At 49.0% G+C, this 15,747-nt stretch overlaps 7 protein-coding genes across 7 annotated transcripts; 5 read left to right on the forward strand and 2 right to left on the reverse strand.

Annotated features, from left to right (window-relative positions):
• Positions 1-438: 438 nt before the first annotated feature.
• On the forward strand, positions 439-3,227 carry HD556DRAFT_1537369 (uncharacterized protein; the record flags this gene model as incomplete). Its single annotated transcript, XM_041309657.1, has 6 exons — positions 439-575; positions 634-780; positions 832-880; positions 996-1,063; positions 1,142-3,152; positions 3,205-3,227. Exons 1-6 carry the CDS (start codon positions 543-545, stop codon positions 3,225-3,227), a joined length of 2,331 nt encoding a protein of 776 aa, XP_041158234.1. The 5' UTR covers positions 439-542.
• A 223-nt stretch (positions 3,228-3,450) lies between these two features.
• Positions 3,451-5,235, reverse strand: HD556DRAFT_1240732 (AAA-domain-containing protein; the record flags this gene model as incomplete). Its single annotated transcript, XM_041298142.1, has 9 exons — positions 3,451-3,648; positions 3,698-3,832; positions 3,891-4,015; positions 4,067-4,157; positions 4,206-4,276; positions 4,327-4,472; positions 4,535-4,646; positions 4,697-5,137; positions 5,196-5,235. The coding sequence occupies 9 exons, from the start codon at positions 5,233-5,235 to the stop codon at positions 3,451-3,453; spliced, it is 1,359 nt and encodes a 452-aa protein (XP_041158235.1).
• A 157-nt stretch (positions 5,236-5,392) lies between these two features.
• Positions 5,393-6,009, forward strand: HD556DRAFT_1273055 (Rdx family-domain-containing protein; the record flags this gene model as incomplete). The annotated part of the gene is made up of 4 exons (XM_041299197.1): positions 5,393-5,574; positions 5,631-5,638; positions 5,688-5,886; positions 5,941-6,009. The coding sequence occupies exons 1-4, from the start codon at positions 5,425-5,427 to the stop codon at positions 6,007-6,009; spliced, it is 426 nt and encodes a 141-aa protein (XP_041158236.1). The 5' UTR covers positions 5,393-5,424.
• A 149-nt stretch (positions 6,010-6,158) lies between these two features.
• On the forward strand, positions 6,159-10,827 carry HD556DRAFT_652895 (clasp N terminal-domain-containing protein). The gene is made up of 10 exons (XM_041311192.1): positions 6,159-6,323; positions 6,373-6,434; positions 6,490-6,945; positions 6,997-7,521; positions 7,573-7,629; positions 7,682-7,828; positions 7,884-9,570; positions 9,630-9,946; positions 10,005-10,136; positions 10,185-10,827. The coding sequence occupies exons 1-10, from the start codon at positions 6,275-6,277 to the stop codon at positions 10,698-10,700; spliced, it is 3,948 nt and encodes a 1,315-aa protein (XP_041158237.1). The 5' UTR covers positions 6,159-6,274; the 3' UTR covers positions 10,701-10,827.
• A 17-nt stretch (positions 10,828-10,844) lies between these two features.
• HD556DRAFT_652966 (uncharacterized protein) lies at positions 10,845-12,329 on the reverse strand. Its single transcript, XM_041311193.1, has 6 exons — positions 11,810-12,329; positions 11,664-11,746; positions 11,472-11,608; positions 11,339-11,422; positions 11,135-11,277; positions 10,845-11,075 (listed from the first exon to the last, which is right to left on the reverse strand). Exons 1-6 carry the CDS (start codon positions 12,188-12,190, stop codon positions 10,989-10,991), a joined length of 915 nt encoding a protein of 304 aa, XP_041158238.1. The 5' UTR covers positions 12,191-12,329; the 3' UTR covers positions 10,845-10,988.
• Positions 11,953-13,184, forward strand: HD556DRAFT_652874 (Sedlin). The gene is made up of 4 exons (XM_041311191.1): positions 11,953-12,615; positions 12,665-12,726; positions 12,773-12,858; positions 12,907-13,184. Exons 1-4 carry the CDS (start codon positions 12,314-12,316, stop codon positions 12,997-12,999), a joined length of 543 nt encoding a protein of 180 aa, XP_041158239.1. The 5' UTR covers positions 11,953-12,313; the 3' UTR covers positions 13,000-13,184.
• Positions 13,185-13,604: 420 nt separating this feature from the next.
• Positions 13,605-15,695, forward strand: HD556DRAFT_652864 (uncharacterized protein). Its single transcript, XM_041311190.1, has 2 exons — positions 13,605-14,131; positions 14,192-15,695. The coding sequence occupies exons 1-2, from the start codon at positions 13,703-13,705 to the stop codon at positions 15,194-15,196; spliced, it is 1,434 nt and encodes a 477-aa protein (XP_041158240.1). The 5' UTR covers positions 13,605-13,702; the 3' UTR covers positions 15,197-15,695.
• Positions 15,696-15,747: the final 52 nt, after the last annotated feature.

The raw sequence follows: 15,747 nt of genomic DNA on the forward strand, positions 1-15,747 counted from the left end.
GCTTGCTGCTGCCTCTGATTACTGGGCTGTTTGGAGGGCGACCACTACCCCTTCCACTACCACCACGAGCACCTCTGCCCCTCCCTGAACCGCGAAAAGTAGATCCTGTCTCTCCGCCCCGTAGCTTATTCCAATCTCGCGGCCGAGATTGGGGCTGGGTAGAAGGGTTTGCACTGGTTGGGGGAGTTCGGCTGGTGGGGCTCGCCATGAACCGTCTTCGATAAACAACGATTTGGCGATGAAAACTTTATGGGTTAGCTAGCCTGTTATATGGTCTAAGCAGCGGCCAGCAGCTGAATGAAAGCGACAAACGCCGACAAATGGATCTTGCTCGGGTTGATTTGGAGGAAGGGTACGCCCAGTCAGATTTTATACAGAGCAGCAGATAGATTGCAATATACGGCCAGCCAACAAAAAGGGCTTGCAAGGGCGTTATGGAGCTAGGCTCTGGATTTAGTATTAGTGTTGAACCAAACACTGCAAAGCAACAAACCTGCTCGAGCTCAGCGACCCTGACAGTGACTTATCATCTGTAAATAATCATGTCCAAGGCATCACAACCAGAACTTAAGAAGGTAGACAGTCAGACTTCTATTCAAGTCCTGCCTTTGTATGCTAAATGACTTGATACAGTTTATGGACAAGAAGTTGTTCGTCCATCTGCAGGGTGGCCGCAAAGTTAGCGGTGTTCTGCGTGGCTACGACCTCTTTCTGAACCTCGTCATCGACGATGCTCTGGAAGAGTCGACCCCGGCTCAGAAACATCCCATTGGAACTGTGGTACGCCCCCAAATGCTGCTTGCGGGCAACATCTTATTTCCATCTTTGCAGGTTATTCGTGGTAACAGCGTGACATCGATGGAAATTCTCGAAGCTATCCGTCAGTAGTAACACCCGTTTGTCGCCAATGCATCGTAGATTGTGCACGAGAAAATCGACCGTCCAGCAACACGGAGTGAATAGTATAATTATATCCGTGGTTGGTTGAGATACAGCAATTTATAACGCGAGGATTGTACATGTACAGTGTGGGTCATGCCTGAAGCTTGAAGAGCGCAGGATGGTAAGAGCGCGTATAATACTGATATCGGCATGTACAACTACTGAGATCTGAGAAGTGATGTACTTATACTAGTAGTAGCTTAGATCTGCGAGGAAACTTGTAATTCCTAGAAAGGAAGTTAGCACATTTTTCGTCGGAGTCGCTTCAAGCGAATTTGTGCACTGCAGGCATTTGCAAGAGGCTTCGGATACTACTGGCCAGTCCTGGCGCCAGACTAATTACTGTTCCATGCGGAGACAGCTTTCCAAAGTCTGCTTTTCCGCTACAACCCAAATTCATTCCCTACGTCGACTTGTTCATGCATCTGCTCGCTGCTCCTCCGCTATAACCCTTCCGCTTCATATAGTGCATGATGCATATTCCGGCCCAAGCACAACCGCTGCTTCACAAAAGAATTCCAAGGACATCATCCAAAAGGAAAAGCTTTCTGCTCTTATGGAAGTCCTCTCGTGTGAGACACGGAGTTATGCCAGAGTATGGTCATGCTATGTCGATTTCATGAACTACGCGGAATGCGACGATCTTCCTCTGGAAGTTCATCAAGCAGTTCTTCGACGTTGCGTCCCTGGCGCGTATACCTTGAGAGCATGGACAGCGCGTCGCATGCAAGCAGGCCAAGCTTCTCGCATCCCTCACCATTTTGAGGCCCGTCTCAAGACCGTCATGCGTAATATCCGAGCAACAGGCGCAGATGCCACTCTTGACGACTACCATGTCGTTCTGCATCAATTCGCCGCTGTGGGTCACTATACCGGTGCAATGCAAGTACTCACAGAACTCACGCACGTCTGCAAACTGGACCCTGAGGCGAAAACATTCGGCCTATGCCTCAAAGCAATCGCACACCGTTTGTCTCTGCCAATATATAAGGTGCAGCGCGAGGACATGCTTGCTGATGCGAGCAAGCTTTGCCGGAAGCTGCTCAAGGAAATGTCAGCTCGGGATATGCCTTTAACATCTTTCAACCTTGACTTGGTGATACGTATCTTGAAGGAGGTGTTAGATCAGGAGGGCTTCCTTCAGCTCATGAAGCTGGGCTATGGTATAGACCTGGATTATCCAGACCACCCTCCATTACAAGGCTCCAGCATGTTGTCACCTTTTTCCACCGCCGCTCTCAACACTACCCTTGACATGCTCGGTCGCCTCGGCAATGTAGCCAAACTCGTCCAAACTTTCGAGGTCCTCACCCAACCCCTTCCACCACAAGCCAGCCAGCACTATTCACAAGAGTTCGATGATGAGGATGACTTTGGAATCGCAAACCCCGCGTCGACCGAGCCACACCTAACACCCCACGCCCGGCCTAATACTACTTCGTACAATATCTTACTGAAGCATATCTCGCGCGCAGGCCATGCCACCTTTGCACGGCATTACCTCTACCAAGCTGTGCGTCTGGATCGTTCGGTCGACCGTCTTTTACGGAGTCAGCTGTATCGTGATCCCCATGGCACGCTTGCACCACACTTCAGCCTTAACCGGGGCACCATAATACCTGTTTTTGGAGAGGCTAACAGAGACAAGAATATAGAGTTGATGCGATGGGTTGGATGGGTTACGAGACAAACCATACGGAGGAAGAAAAACGATATCGCGTGGTACTCTGAGCTACGCGACAGCCTCTCTCCTCCTCCATCTCTCTCAGAGCCAACTTCCTATGGCTCTTCCAGCTCCTCTCCACCAGATGTCTCGACAGCTCTAGATGTCGACCTCGACACTCCTTCCACGGCCCCAGAATTCCACCCACGGGAGAAAATATTCGATATAAACCTCCATCTGAACATCTCCCAGAAAAATCTAGACGAACTCGTGACGTGGTACGAGAACCACTATGAAGTCGCGTTCAGTCGGGTGACGCAACGGGTGAAGGAGCGACTTGGCAGACGGGTATGGGCTGGGAAGAATATCTATTTGCTCAGCAAGAATGCTCGGGTAATTGTGCCAAGGAATGCATGGATGAGGATCGTGAACTTCAAGCAAGGAAAGACGGGTCTTTCAGGAGATCATGGTGGTCGAATTATGCGGAACGGGTGGGTTGCAGGATATAAAGGTTTCAGAGCACCCAGGCCCCAGCCCCTGCAGTTTTGTAGGTGTTTTTATGGGATGACCTCTTAATGTGACTAATTCTATGTCTTTAGTCGACCCGTCATCGATGAGCTGATTTGACCAAGTGCCTGTCCGGTGTCGTCACCGCCTGGTCATCTATACCACCTTTTGTGCAACATTCTCAGGGTATTAAACTCACGCGGTTTCACTGCAACTTGGATAGCATTGATACACGTGGGTTGATTGCGGGTGGAGGTATCATACATGTTGAGATATGGATATGGGGCAGAGTCCAAGAAGACAACAATGTGATGCAAAACGTGAGAATGCGGTTTCGACTACAAAAGTTTTTTGTGATCTGCAGCTCGATCATCGAGAACTTTCTCCATCGCCTCCAGCCATAAGCGTATGTTAGTTTGAAATCGCGAGCTGTTGAGATTGCTGGTGGTTGATGATGTACTAACACCAATGCCAATGTACCTCGCAAGTGCAAGAACGGGCAAACGCCGAAGGGCACGTCCTGAAAGTTGCTGTGCCTGTGGGAGTTCCTGAGCCATGGACACTAGGGAGAATGGTTGGACCTACTCTGCATTTATCAGCAAGAGCCAGTAAAGTAGACGCAAGGTTTTCTGGTGAATAAGGCAGTATGGTACCACTTGCGCTAGAGTGATTCTTGTTGCTGCTTTCAATGTACAGCGCTCGGTCAAGCGCTGGTACTGTCTAAGAGGTACCATCAACAAGAAGATCGATAACGAGATCGGGTTCATGGTTAGCTCACCGTCTCCTGTAGTATTCCTTTTTTGATGAATTCGCACAGGGAGCTACGAAGAATCTCATAGATGGCTTCGCGTGGGGGTAAGTCGACGTATTGGATGATATCTGCTCGATCAACGAAGGCCGAATCTTCGAGAGGTAATCAGACATTCCGTATGCATGGTCCTCCCGCATCCTTACCTATGGCTTTTGCAAGGTTACTTGTGGACATCACTAGGACGTTCTTCTGGTACCTGAGCTTGTCCAGTTGCGTGAGGAGAGCATTGACCACCTATACACTTCGTAAGGAATACACATCATGAGACACTTGCAGACGTACCCTCAAGCCGTCTGATGGTTCTGTGCCTGCCATGGCGCCAGCTCTGGCTGCGGTAAGGGATTCTACTTCATCTAGAGCGCTATAAGTGGGTAACAACAGTCTATACGCGTGCCAGATTCACCTATCAGCACAACCACGAAGCAGTCTTCATCTTCCACCATTTCCATAATGTTACTGAACAGACGCTGTACAAGTTTTCCTGACTCCGAGAACCAACGGGAAAACAGGGAGTGAGAGTTGATCTCTAGGAGGCGTGACTGAGAGTATCTGTTTGTTACGAGGAATGTGAAGTTCGAGAAGTCGACGGAGAGCGCATATATTGGACTTACCGATGAGATAATCGTATGGATAATTTTTGAGCTAGTGCCCGACATAACGATGTCTTGCCTGTCCCTGGAGGGCCATGTAACAGGACCACACGGTTCCATGTCACCAAGTTAACTGAAATAGGGTCAGCATACATCACGGTCACGCCTAATTGCCTCACCCACAGTCGACATCAGCATCACTCAGAACAAAAGTTGCGTGAATATAATCAAGTAGTTTCAACTTGATGTTATCCGCATATATCAAGCCATCCCACAATCCCTCCCATGCCTTGCATGGGAGTTCGCACACGCTCGCAGCGAGCACGTTCTCCTCACCATCTCTGCCTGGTGCTCCATTAGCATATTCTTCGACTGCATCGGTTTCGTGTGGTTGGTAAGCGTGAATTTCTAGTGACACCTCTTTGAGGCGTAATAACTTCAATGGACATGGTGATTCTGATATTGCGATTCGTTCCACCGATGAAGCAAGGGTCGGGTCTCCTTCCCATCCATTGAGGATGGATGGGAGTGTGATGGGATCATAGTTATTGGTAATAAAGTCTCGGACGAGACCTTGGATGATATCTACGCGTCGTCTAGATTTCGTGGAGAGTCGGACTTCGACTATACATGCGTCGCGGATCAGATGTTTGATGTAATTTTACTTGTAACTGAGACTTACCGTGCACGGTCCATATTACATCTGATTTGCTCTTATCCATGTCTGACTGCGATGTCGATATCGCGTCCTTACTACTGTCGATCACCATGTTTGAGGTTGGTGACATTCTAAGGATGATGGTAGACGCGATAGTAGACTCGGAACAAACAACGCGTCAACAACGATCGCATATTCACGTGACCTACTTATCAGTGGTTGCTGTCGACATCAATTCCATCATTCGGCCAAGATGGCAGAATCGGCTGGCGTATACTGTCCGCTGCCAAGTGAACAAGATAATGTAGAGCAGGCCAAAGGAAATCCTGCTCTCGACTCGTCGACTTTCATTCCACCGGCTCCACTGATGTCACCCAGCATTATCATAGAATTCTGCGACCGAGTACGCAGTGCTTGTTGTAACAGCTTACTGTGATTGATGTATCATCTGCTATCCAGTGTCGATGGTAAGAGGGATGAGTACTGCTAACTTCCGATTTCATTCATTGTTTGTAGGCTCCATCGAGCGACCTGGGTTTCCACAGAGCTATTCCTTACATTTCCGCCTCCAGTCTTGAAGGCGATATCAATCATTCCCCTGAACTCTGAGGAAACTGGAGGTCGTTTTAGGGTCTGGCTTAACCTCGAAGGCAGTCCCCCTCAATTGATGTGGGACAGGAAGATCGAGGGTGGTTTTCCTGAACTGAAAGGTTTGGTTAGTTCGACTTGTTCCAGACGATGCGATGAAATCTAATTGATGCCCTATCAGAAGCAGCGTATACGCGACTACGTACAACCTGGAAAATCTTTAGGTCATTCTGATAAAAAGAGCGAATGACGTGTCCAATTGGTGCCCTGGTCAAACCCTGCTGGAAATTATTCGAAGCAGATTGTGAATAAAAAAACGTTGCCTACTACGTCACGATAAGAGCATGTATGATACTTATAGTGAGAATCGGTTTTGTTGCATAAGTGTCCGTCGCGAGAAGTGCTTCACTTTGTTCTCCGCCACACCCGCGAACTCGGACGGCAGTAAACCTTTAGGACTTGCTAGGCTCGATTAAATTCGCGTCCATCGCGTTTTCTCTTCCTCTCAAACAATCATGAGCACCGAGAGGCTCGAAAAACTCATTAATCAATGCAAAAGCAACGGTTGGTAGTATGCCCTGGGAACAACCATCAGAACTCACAGTGTCCACAGACGTTGACCAAAAGGTTGATGCCGTTACAAAACTGCAGGCAGAGTTCGAGTCGGGCATAGAAGTACGTGTCGGTTACCTGGTCAATGAACTGAGCCTCATCAACTGGTTGTATTTAGATCACAGAACCAGAACCAGTCATCTCTACCCTCAAAGCATGTCTTCGTATCTCAAACCAACATCTAACGACCGCCACGCTCTCTGCCCTTCCTCCTCTATTCCCCTTGATCGTTTCGCGCAACAATGTCGTCCCAAACGCAAACGCGCGCCCATTATCAGCATCATCCTCCACGTCGTCCACTCCCGGAACGTCTCATGACTTGATGGTTCTCCGCCAGATTATGAATGCGTTTCTTCCCGCTCCTGGCGTCATCGAGCGTCTCGGTGATACCCGCGAAAAGGCTCGTGATAAGGCGCGTGAAACACTGGTTATCCTCGGCGGACTGGCATTCAGGGCTCCATCTGGTTCAAAGATGAAGGATAGCAAGGGGGGTCCAGAAACGCCACTTACAATATTCGAACGTTTCCTCAGAGATAGCGGCTTTGGAAGCAAGGTTGCCAGAGTCCGAGAACAAGTAAGTGGGACCTTCCGAGCTGGTGTGACGACTTCTCACTCTCTACCGTAGTCATTACTAGTCCTCGTGCACATCCGCCGAACCCACCATCTTTTTCCTGTTCGACCATACGTTTCATTACTGGTAGACACGTTGGAAGACACGGATGGTAATGTTCGCGCATGCGCATCGCCTTCCGTTATCGAGCTCTTCACTGGGCCGGGCGTGACGGACGCTGCTCGCTCAGACCTCAAGAAAGAGCTGACAAAGAAGGGGGTACGCAAAGCGATGGTCGAGAATATTCAGTCACAGCTTATGCATTCCAGTCGTGCTGCTGGGACAAGCACGCCCCAGAGCGAGGGCTCCGCGGGCAGTGGAGAGCCAAAGAAGGAGTACATTCCTCCAAGCATGATGCTGCAACAGAGTCGCCGTCCAACGGTTGGCGCGGCATCTGGAGCTACGCCCGGTATCACGAGGGCAGTAAGTCAAGGAAATGTGAGAGAGATTCCGAGGCCACCAAGTCGAGCTGCAGTTGTCTCTCCGCCTTTGTCGTCACAACCGTCAAGCGAAGCAGCTAGTACGGTTGAACCTGCTTTTGTATGTTCTGCCACCTCGCCTCGCAGAGATTTATCTAAGCAACAATCATAGGTTGCATCTAGCCGAGATCTGGAAAACGAATTTCTAGCATTTGCAAAATCATTCGAGGTACTGTCAACACCCTTGAATACTTGGTCAGCCTTCTTAACTTGCAACATAGGGGAAGGAAACAGAACACAACTGGGCTGCCCGCGAACGTGCCATTCAACGTGTCCGCGGTATGCTCTCCGGAAATATACATACAAGATATCCCGATGTATTCCTTCAATGCCTAAAAGACGGATTCATGCAGTCTTCCATAAAAACAGTAAGCATTTCAAACTTATCAAAAACGTCTTACATACAACTCTCCTTTGTTTCAGCTCGTCAGTTTACGGACAACGGTTTCTGCAAACACCTGCTCCCTTTATTCCGAGCTTGCCATTGCGTTGGGTCAAGGGATCGACCCGTTTTGTGAAATGTTGTACACGAATTTGCTCCGTATGGCAGGATTTACCAAGAAAATTACTGCTCAACAGTCCCAGCGATCGCTCTCCGTTATAATGGAGCATGCCTCAGCACATCCTCGGGTTCTTCTTTCCCTCCTTTGGAACACTCTCCAAGAAAAGACGGTGCAATCTCGAACATTCGTAGTATCCCACATCACCCACTATATCCAGCTACATGGGACACGGGCAAGATCGCATATAGAAGCTAATGGTGGTGTGGAGATCCTCGAGAAGTCCTTGAAGAAAGCGTTGGCTGATCCCAATCCTGCTGTCAAGGAAACAGCCCGCAATGCGTTTTGGGCATTCAACAGTGTCTGGTATGACAGGGCAGCTGGAATTCTTGAGTCTCTCGACCCCATAGCACGCAAGCAGCTAGAGAAGGCATGCCCAGACCCTGAAGTTATTGCCAGTCTTCCTTCCACCACACCAAACACACCAAATGTAAAGAAGAGCAGCGTTGCAGCTGCGATTGCTGCCAGTCGTGCCAAGGCCAAAGCCATTGCAACTGCGCCCCCTACCCTGAGACACCAAGCGACGTCCTCATCACACGCGACACGCGCAACATCACCTACAGCACGGAGAGTTGTGTCGCCAATAAGCCCTACGGCTAAACTCTCGAATGGGCGCAGTTCGCCATCGCCAGCTTCGAGGTCCTCGCTGTCCCCTCGTTCATCCTTTTCCCCCCTTACGCCATCGAAATCACGTGTCCTGGGTGGTACTATGCCTCGTTCTGTAAGCTCTAGCGCGGTCCTGACGTCACATTCACGTTCCTCCACCGATTCATCGGTGTCATCCAGCCCCGAAACAAATCGACGTCAAGGATCTTCTCCCCTTGTCCCACCCATATCTCCTAGCCGTTTATCTACCACCCGTAAAACTGTGCAGCCGAATCTTTCGGATTCCTATCACGACTCACCAACCCCTCGTTATCACGCACCTCCAGTTCCAGTTCCAGTCCCAGCTCGCCAGTCAACTGTAATGCCCGATATTAACGATGACCAGACGCTCTTACTGGCAACCATTATACCCATACCTGATGATTGTGATTCTGATATGGACGATGAGTCTGTCAATCTCATGTCTTTCTCGACTCCCTACAAGGTGTATCCTCCGGCACCCAGTCAACAACGCTCATTCTCTCCCCGCTCCGATCGTTCAACGCCTTATACTAGTTCTGATGTATTGTCAAATGGAAAACCTTCAGAGACAGCACTTGTTGAAGACGCTCTTATAGCTCGAGCAGAACAAGCACAGAGTGCTGCGGAACGATTGCTCGAGCTGAATGACCCGGATGGTGAGGATAACCAGCACTCCACAATTCCTCCGTCGCTACTCCTTGGACGTAGCGGATCTGCGACGCCAAAATCCAAGGCGCAAAATGCACCAGCGATAATACGAAGCCTGGCTCCTCCTGTGACTCCGGACAACCGAACCGCAGCTATCTTCCGCCAAGCAGCGTTATTCAAGAATAGTCCCGCAAACATCAAAGCTGTAGACAGCCTCGTGAAGCCAGTTCAAGACCAGGTACATGAGACTGGTTGGTGGTTGAAACGCACGTCCAGTGAGTTATCATTAGTTACAAATCCTTGCTGTTTTCTGATTTTGGTTTTATGCACGCAGCCCTCGGACATGCCACACCCCTCAAAGCAACTGAATTTAAAGATCATGTACAGGAACTCAACGACTATATTACCGCACTGGAGAGCGATCAAACTGACATTCGGATTCTCCAAAAGTTAGCGTTGTTGTGCAGCAGCAATCCTATACCTTCCGCAACGACGTCTCCCCTGAGTCCAGGACTGGGACTTCCTTCCACTGTTTCGCCTTTCCTTGGCATCAGTCGCTCTCTTCCTCCACTGATCCCTGACATATGGACTAAGGAAAAGAGCTTTGAACGGCTATTCAATGCTCTGATTAAGTTTCTTAATCCTTTAAGGGTGCGCTAGTTTACTTTTTGTTGGTGCCATTGATTACTCATTTGACCTATTTGAATAGGATGCAGAGCAACTTGAATACGGCCTCATAGTGCTCTGGGAATTGCTAAGCTGTCAAGCACCATTTGTGGAAGGTCGGGAAGCCGACATATTCGCGACTTTGTTTACTGTGCGGTACTGTAATGCTGTTGATGTAAATACTATCCCTTGCTGGTGTACTCTATGCTCACGACAGTTCCAGGTTCTTGAAGCAACTAAAACAATCCGTGATGCCCTCGCAACACGGATCGAACCTGTTTACGGTCTAACCACAATGCACGGCAGCCTGCGTGCGTTTCTAGCCGAACCTTCGTCAGATATGAGTGCCAAACACGCATCCCATGCTTTTGGACTAATCGCTATGGGTAAATTCGTCATGCGCTTGCCCGCTGAAGTTCTTGAGGAGGAGCTTCCGCGCTTAAAATCTACCTTAATGGCAGCGCTAAACGACACTACTCTCGTCATTCGCGAAGCCGCGTACGCTACTATCATAGCTGCGCAGCTCGTGCTCCGAGACGAGACTCATCTCTTCGCGTTGCTCGACGGGCTCGATGATAACAAGAAGAACTTACTCACGTATTACTTCGATAAGCACAATGCGAGGGACCTTGGCGTAGATGGCAACGGCGTTGGAATGACGAAGCTAGAGGGTCAGATGGGGAGGTTGGACAAGTTGATGAATACCCCGCAGAGAGAGAAAGGCCGTGCATCAGAGTGAACGCTCATTGCTCACGGTATTCCATGATATGCTTATGTTCACCGACTAATATGGATGTGTTTCAGAGCTACCATGCTCGTTAATATGTCTGTTTCTTTTCACCATCGCTATTTTTTATGCTGTTTGATTTGTAGTATATATATCACGTTCATTTTTTTTCTCTATTTCGCACTTGCAACGCCGGTCCTGTCTACATTACACTTCATATGCTGCGTAATGGATCTCATTCTTCTGATTGAGTGTAGGTAGTTGGCATGATAAATGCCATCACAGCAGGATTTGGCAAGTCTAGCGACGAAGAGCCACTCTCCATAAGAAGAAACTTATGCCTGACAGCATTCCACCGACATGACCTGCCGTATCCGTTGTCGTTCTCTGCGAGATCGATCAATTCAATTGACCAGATAGCACGACGAATTACGAAATCAACTCACAGCATCTGTAACACTCCTATACACATCAAAGGCGAGGATCCCGGGAAGGAACGCCCACGCAGGACAAGGGATGACGAAGAATATCAAAAACCTCGTTCTTGGAAATGCACAGGCGTAAAACGCGATGGTTGCTAATATTGCGCCTACACAACGTTTCAGTGAATGAAGGTGAATGTGAATGAAGGGGTGAGGAGATGGACAGACCACTTGCGCCGTGTGAAGAGTAGTTGGATTCACGCTTGTAGAAACGGTTCCATACGAGACTCGTCACGCTGGATGCGATGCCGCCTGGTATTTTTCGTTAGTGGCATTGCGTGAGTGAGAAGTGGAGGAATACCGAGAAAGTAGAGCCCCAAGAAACGTGAGTTCCCGAGGACTTGCATGACGCCAGGGGCCATGAAGTAGAATGAAAGGCCATTGAACAATATGTGCTCTATGTCTTGATGAGAGAAACATGAGGTGATGAGCGTCCACCTGCCAGATGAATCAGGTAAGATCCGAAGCAACGCCCAATAAGAGTCAGACGCACACGCGACCGGAGGTGATGTTCTCCCAATTCACTAAAAAGTTGTTCCGAAGGAATATCCAGAGTGTGGGGTCACGAGTGGTTTGCTGTGGATGGCTGTCAGCTGCACCCTATACCTTAGTCTTGATGAGAGCGTAGCGCCTACGAACGTATGTGGACTTGGCACCTTGCCAGAGAAGAAAGACGCCAGCGTTTATTGCAATGACGGCCACGAATATGACGTTTCCGTTTATTGAGTCTAGCCAGTTTGGCCTGCGGGGTGGGCGACGGGGGGAACTATACCGGGAGCGAAGCAGGTCTCTATGAGTTGCATTACGCAGTTGCGTGCGAGCAAATTGAAGGAAGGCTGGCAGTGAACGAGTGGTACTGGCCGTCTGGAATTGGATGATTCTCGCTGGCAGCGACGAGAACGGTCTTAGTTGTGGAGAAGGATTAGGTCGGCAAAGGGTATTGCAATGAGCCAGGCGGCTGTTGCATCTTGATTGTATGATAGAGCGGTTAAAAAGATGCAGGCACCTTTTCGACATCATGGAACAAGTTCGGAAGAGCGCACTGGCGCATGTTGACCGCAACGTTCAAGCTGATGCAATTTCATTAATTCTCTCGATCGTAAAACAAGCTAGCGCCGGCTCGTTATAGGCCACGACGACAAAATGTCTCATCATCTCTTCCTGCTCTCTCCGTCTGATACACCAATATACAGTTTGACGCACTACTCAACTAAGCTACCACAACCAACGTCCTCATCACTTTCATCAAACTTGCCTACATGGTCTACTTCTGCGTTTGCGGGTACCCTGACGGCGTTATCAGGAGCGTCTAGCGCTACGCAGTCTCATCACGTCCAAGGGGGTGCTGTGAGGATGGGCGGAGGGCAAGATCGACATGTGATCCAAATGATTGCCAACGCCAGTTTGGATGTTATTGAAGATGTCATGCGAAAGGAAAGCGCCATGTAAGTTATTACATTCCTTATGATTATATGATCCCCTGATCATGGCAAGGTATCTGAAATCTGTAGATAAATTCAATGAATGGACGGTGTCTGCGTTCGTCACCCCAGGCAGTATGTTGAAGCCTTCTCTGGTTTATTATTCTCATCCTCACCTTAGACATGAAGTTCATACTGTTGCATGAGACCAAGAATGATGATGGAATTCGGTCCTTCTTTCACGATGTCTGGGAACTGTACCTCAAGGTTAGTCGCACGGGGATGACTCTGAGATTTGTCTGACTGGATTGGCAGACAATGTTAAACCCATTCCACACGGCACATTCACCGATACGCAGCATTGTATTTGATACACGTGTTCGGGCGAGTGCGAAAAAGTACCTTTAACATCGGACCTGAGGCTTTCCAAGTGTGGGGAAGACAATAACTTTCATTACACGGAATGCACGTGTACGGATATTGCCATAGGCGGGTCCGGAAGGACCAGTGAATGCAGTTAGTAACTTAGTTGAGTGCATTACGGACATCCAAGTTATACTAGTTTTAAACCACGAGGCTGTGAGCTTGATTGTTCTGTGGGCTGAGCTCGACGACGGGTGTTAGGGGGGATGACTGATGTGGCACTGCCACTTGTTATATCGCTTTGGCCCTATTAACTCTTCGAGTCCAATTCCTTCGCTTTGCTTTGGTTTCCCTTTCTCTTTTATCATCCACAGCATCCTTCTCCTTGTCATTCATAAAAATTCTATAAAATCCTATAAAACAGTTCTCTTTATTTCTTTCAATTCAGGCGTCCACGGGACTCCACATATTATAATCATCCAGCTCGTCGCTTGCAACAGCTAGCAGACAAAATTTCCTCCGTGAATATCATTTTTGTGTCTTTAAAGATACTTTTATACCTCCATTTTTCGGTACGTTGTCCAATTTCTTATTTCTCCTCTCTCTAACTCTGCTCTAGTTGTAACATTTCATCGCCTATCAACAACATAATCTGTCTGTCTTGTTCAATAATTCTTCCAGTGTCGTTTTAGTACAAAGGCCATCGTCCAACTCGCGCTCTCTACGCAATCTTCCCATTTTTTCAACTATGGCCACCATGCAGTCCAACAACCGTGCCTCCCTTCTCAACGGTCTTCGTACTGGAGGCGTGCGCTCCACGTCCATGTCTGGTCCTCATACTGCCGCTCTGGGTGGTTCATTCAACGTCCCACGCTTTGTGTCCAACCAACACTCTGTTTTCGTAGAGGAGGAGGATGACATGGATGAAATTGCCGAGCTTTTCTCACAAAACATGTACATCAACAATCAGACAGCTCGTCCCCTGACTGCCACAGTAGACGGTTCAAACAACCGCTTCGTACAGCAGCAAATGGCTGCTCAGAGTGCCCTCAATCCAAACAGTGTTCCATTTTACCCTTCTTATTCTCAGGGGATGCAGCCACAAAATCCTAGCGAGGTTCAGTTGCATGCATATCAGCAGATGCAGATGATGCAATTGGAGATTGCGCGGTTACAGGTTTGTTGATTTATTTGATCTTTCACACGCATGCTAATGATGATCACGCATTGTTTCCAGTCTGAGCAGGCCCAACGTAATGCTCGTGCTCAAGCTATCCTCATTCAGCACGCCTTACGCCAGCAGATGCAGAGCAGGTGTGCAAGCGCCACAATTCCTTCCGCCACTGCCGGTCCTGTTGAAACAAGCTTTGATATCCGTCCTGTTGGCTCTCCACCTGCAAGGCGTCCTAGCCAGGTTGAGCTTCTCAAGGCTCAGCTCGGAGTCCAGACTCCCCCACTTGAGGAACAGGTGCCAATGACGGCCGCGCTGGGGGGACGAGTCGGTTCGCGTGTCACCTCTAGTGTCGCTTTCCCGAGTAGTCCCGAGACTCCGGTTAGGGGATCATCTCCTCCCGGGCAAACCACTGTGATAAGTGGTGGTACGTCGCTCGGAAATTCCTTGCCCAGCAGTAATGTCTACACAATCAAAGATAACACTCCTTCTAAGTCAGATGTCGCTGTATCTTGGCGCCGTGGAAGCACCACTAATTCGGTTTTGAATGGCCTCCGCACGGTCTCCGCTGTTTCTCCGAGCGTTAAAATTACACCACCTCCTGGTGAACGTATTTCACCCCCTCCTGGAAACGGTACAACGTCTGCCAGCAAGGCGCGCCCACGCCCCTTGAGCTTTACGGCACCTCTTTCGCGTACGTTCCCTGTCATTGCCTTGGACTCTGGCAGCGAGCATGAGGATGCCTATTCAACTTCAAGTTCTGCCTCGCTCTCCAATCCCACTACCCCTCACTCCTCATCTTCTTTAGACACATCACCAATGTCCGCCCGCGAGGAAGCAGCCAAGAAATTGTACGAGGGACTGGGAATGGGACGTCCTATCTTACCTGCCTCGCCCGTTCCCATCGCACATAAATTTATCGGCCCTTTAAGACAGCCTCGTGGTCCGCCTTCTGGTGCTGATGAATTAGGTCCTAAGAACTTTGCCACGCGCGTGCGCCGTAAGGCTATCGGCGGCCTGGGTGTTCTCATGGGTGCTCGCGAGCGCAGGGAAGCAGTTGAGGCGTACTAAACACGCTCGCTTGTTTCGGCCTATTACAAAGTTCAACCAGTTCAATATTTCGCTGTGACTCGTCAACATTCCACTCTTTACGACAAAAACACTATCATCATCGTCAACAACAATAACTGCCTTGTGTCCAACCCTGGAACTTTAGGTTGGAACGGACACGTTAGTGCTAGCGCTTTGTTCAACCCGGCCTTCCCTTCATTCATTTCACCTTTTACTTTTACGTTCGACCTTATTTATTACTCCTTGGCGAGTGTATTTTAGCTACTTTGCGGTGTGGGCTTTTGATGTGGTTGCCTAGTAGTAATCGGAGCCCCTTTTCATCTCACCTTGCACCTTTTGTGTTTGTGTTAGGGAGGGCTATTAGTATGGCCTATGGCGCTGGTGGGAGTTGAACTCCTGCGAGTGCATGTTAAGCCTACTTACTTACTCTAACTCGCTGTTGTTTCATACTTGTACGCGTACGGTTGTTCATTTGAGCCGTTGTTCGAATGCGCATGTGCTCTTGTAAAATCTGTTGGCTGAAAGTTGGAGGATCAACGTATTGTGATATG

This window comes from Suillus plorans (genome assembly GCF_016647745.1).
Source record: "Suillus plorans strain S12 chromosome Unknown HD556scaffold_43, whole genome shotgun sequence".
Lineage (NCBI taxonomy): Eukaryota > Fungi > Basidiomycota > Agaricomycetes > Boletales > Suillaceae > Suillus > Suillus plorans.

Excerpts from the sequence above, each read along its gene's own strand:
- HD556DRAFT_652895 (XM_041311192.1), top strand. The coding sequence starts at position 6,275 with ATGAGCACCGAGAGGCTCGAAAAACTCATTAATCAATGCAAAAGCAAC. Across the intron at positions 6,324-6,372 it reads TAATCAATGCAAAAGCAACG|ACGTTGACCAAAAGGTTGAT; the intron begins GTTGGTAGTATG and ends CAGTGTCCACAG. Across the intron at positions 9,947-10,004 it reads AGTTTCTTAATCCTTTAAGG|GATGCAGAGCAACTTGAATA; the intron begins GTGCGCTAGTTT and ends CTATTTGAATAG.
- HD556DRAFT_652874 (XM_041311191.1), top strand. The coding sequence starts at position 12,314 with ATGTCTCATCATCTCTTCCTGCTCTCTCCGTCTGATACACCAATATAC. Across the intron at positions 12,727-12,772 it reads TGCGTTCGTCACCCCAGGCA|ACATGAAGTTCATACTGTTG; the intron begins GTATGTTGAAGC and ends TCCTCACCTTAG. Across the intron at positions 12,859-12,906 it reads TCTGGGAACTGTACCTCAAG|ACAATGTTAAACCCATTCCA; the intron begins GTTAGTCGCACG and ends CTGGATTGGCAG.
- HD556DRAFT_652966 (XM_041311193.1), bottom strand. The coding sequence starts at position 12,190 with ATGATGTCGAAAAGGTGCCTGCATCTTTTTAACCGCTCTATCATACAA. Across the intron at positions 11,609-11,663 it reads AACATCACCTCCGGTCGCGT|GTGGACGCTCATCACCTCAT; the intron begins GTGCGTCTGACT and ends TTCATCTGGCAG. Across the intron at positions 11,423-11,471 it reads CTTGGGGCTCTACTTTCTCG|GCGGCATCGCATCCAGCGTG; the intron begins GTATTCCTCCAC and ends GAAAAATACCAG.
- HD556DRAFT_652864 (XM_041311190.1), top strand. The coding sequence starts at position 13,703 with ATGGCCACCATGCAGTCCAACAACCGTGCCTCCCTTCTCAACGGTCTT. Across the intron at positions 14,132-14,191 it reads TGGAGATTGCGCGGTTACAG|TCTGAGCAGGCCCAACGTAA; the intron begins GTTTGTTGATTT and ends CATTGTTTCCAG.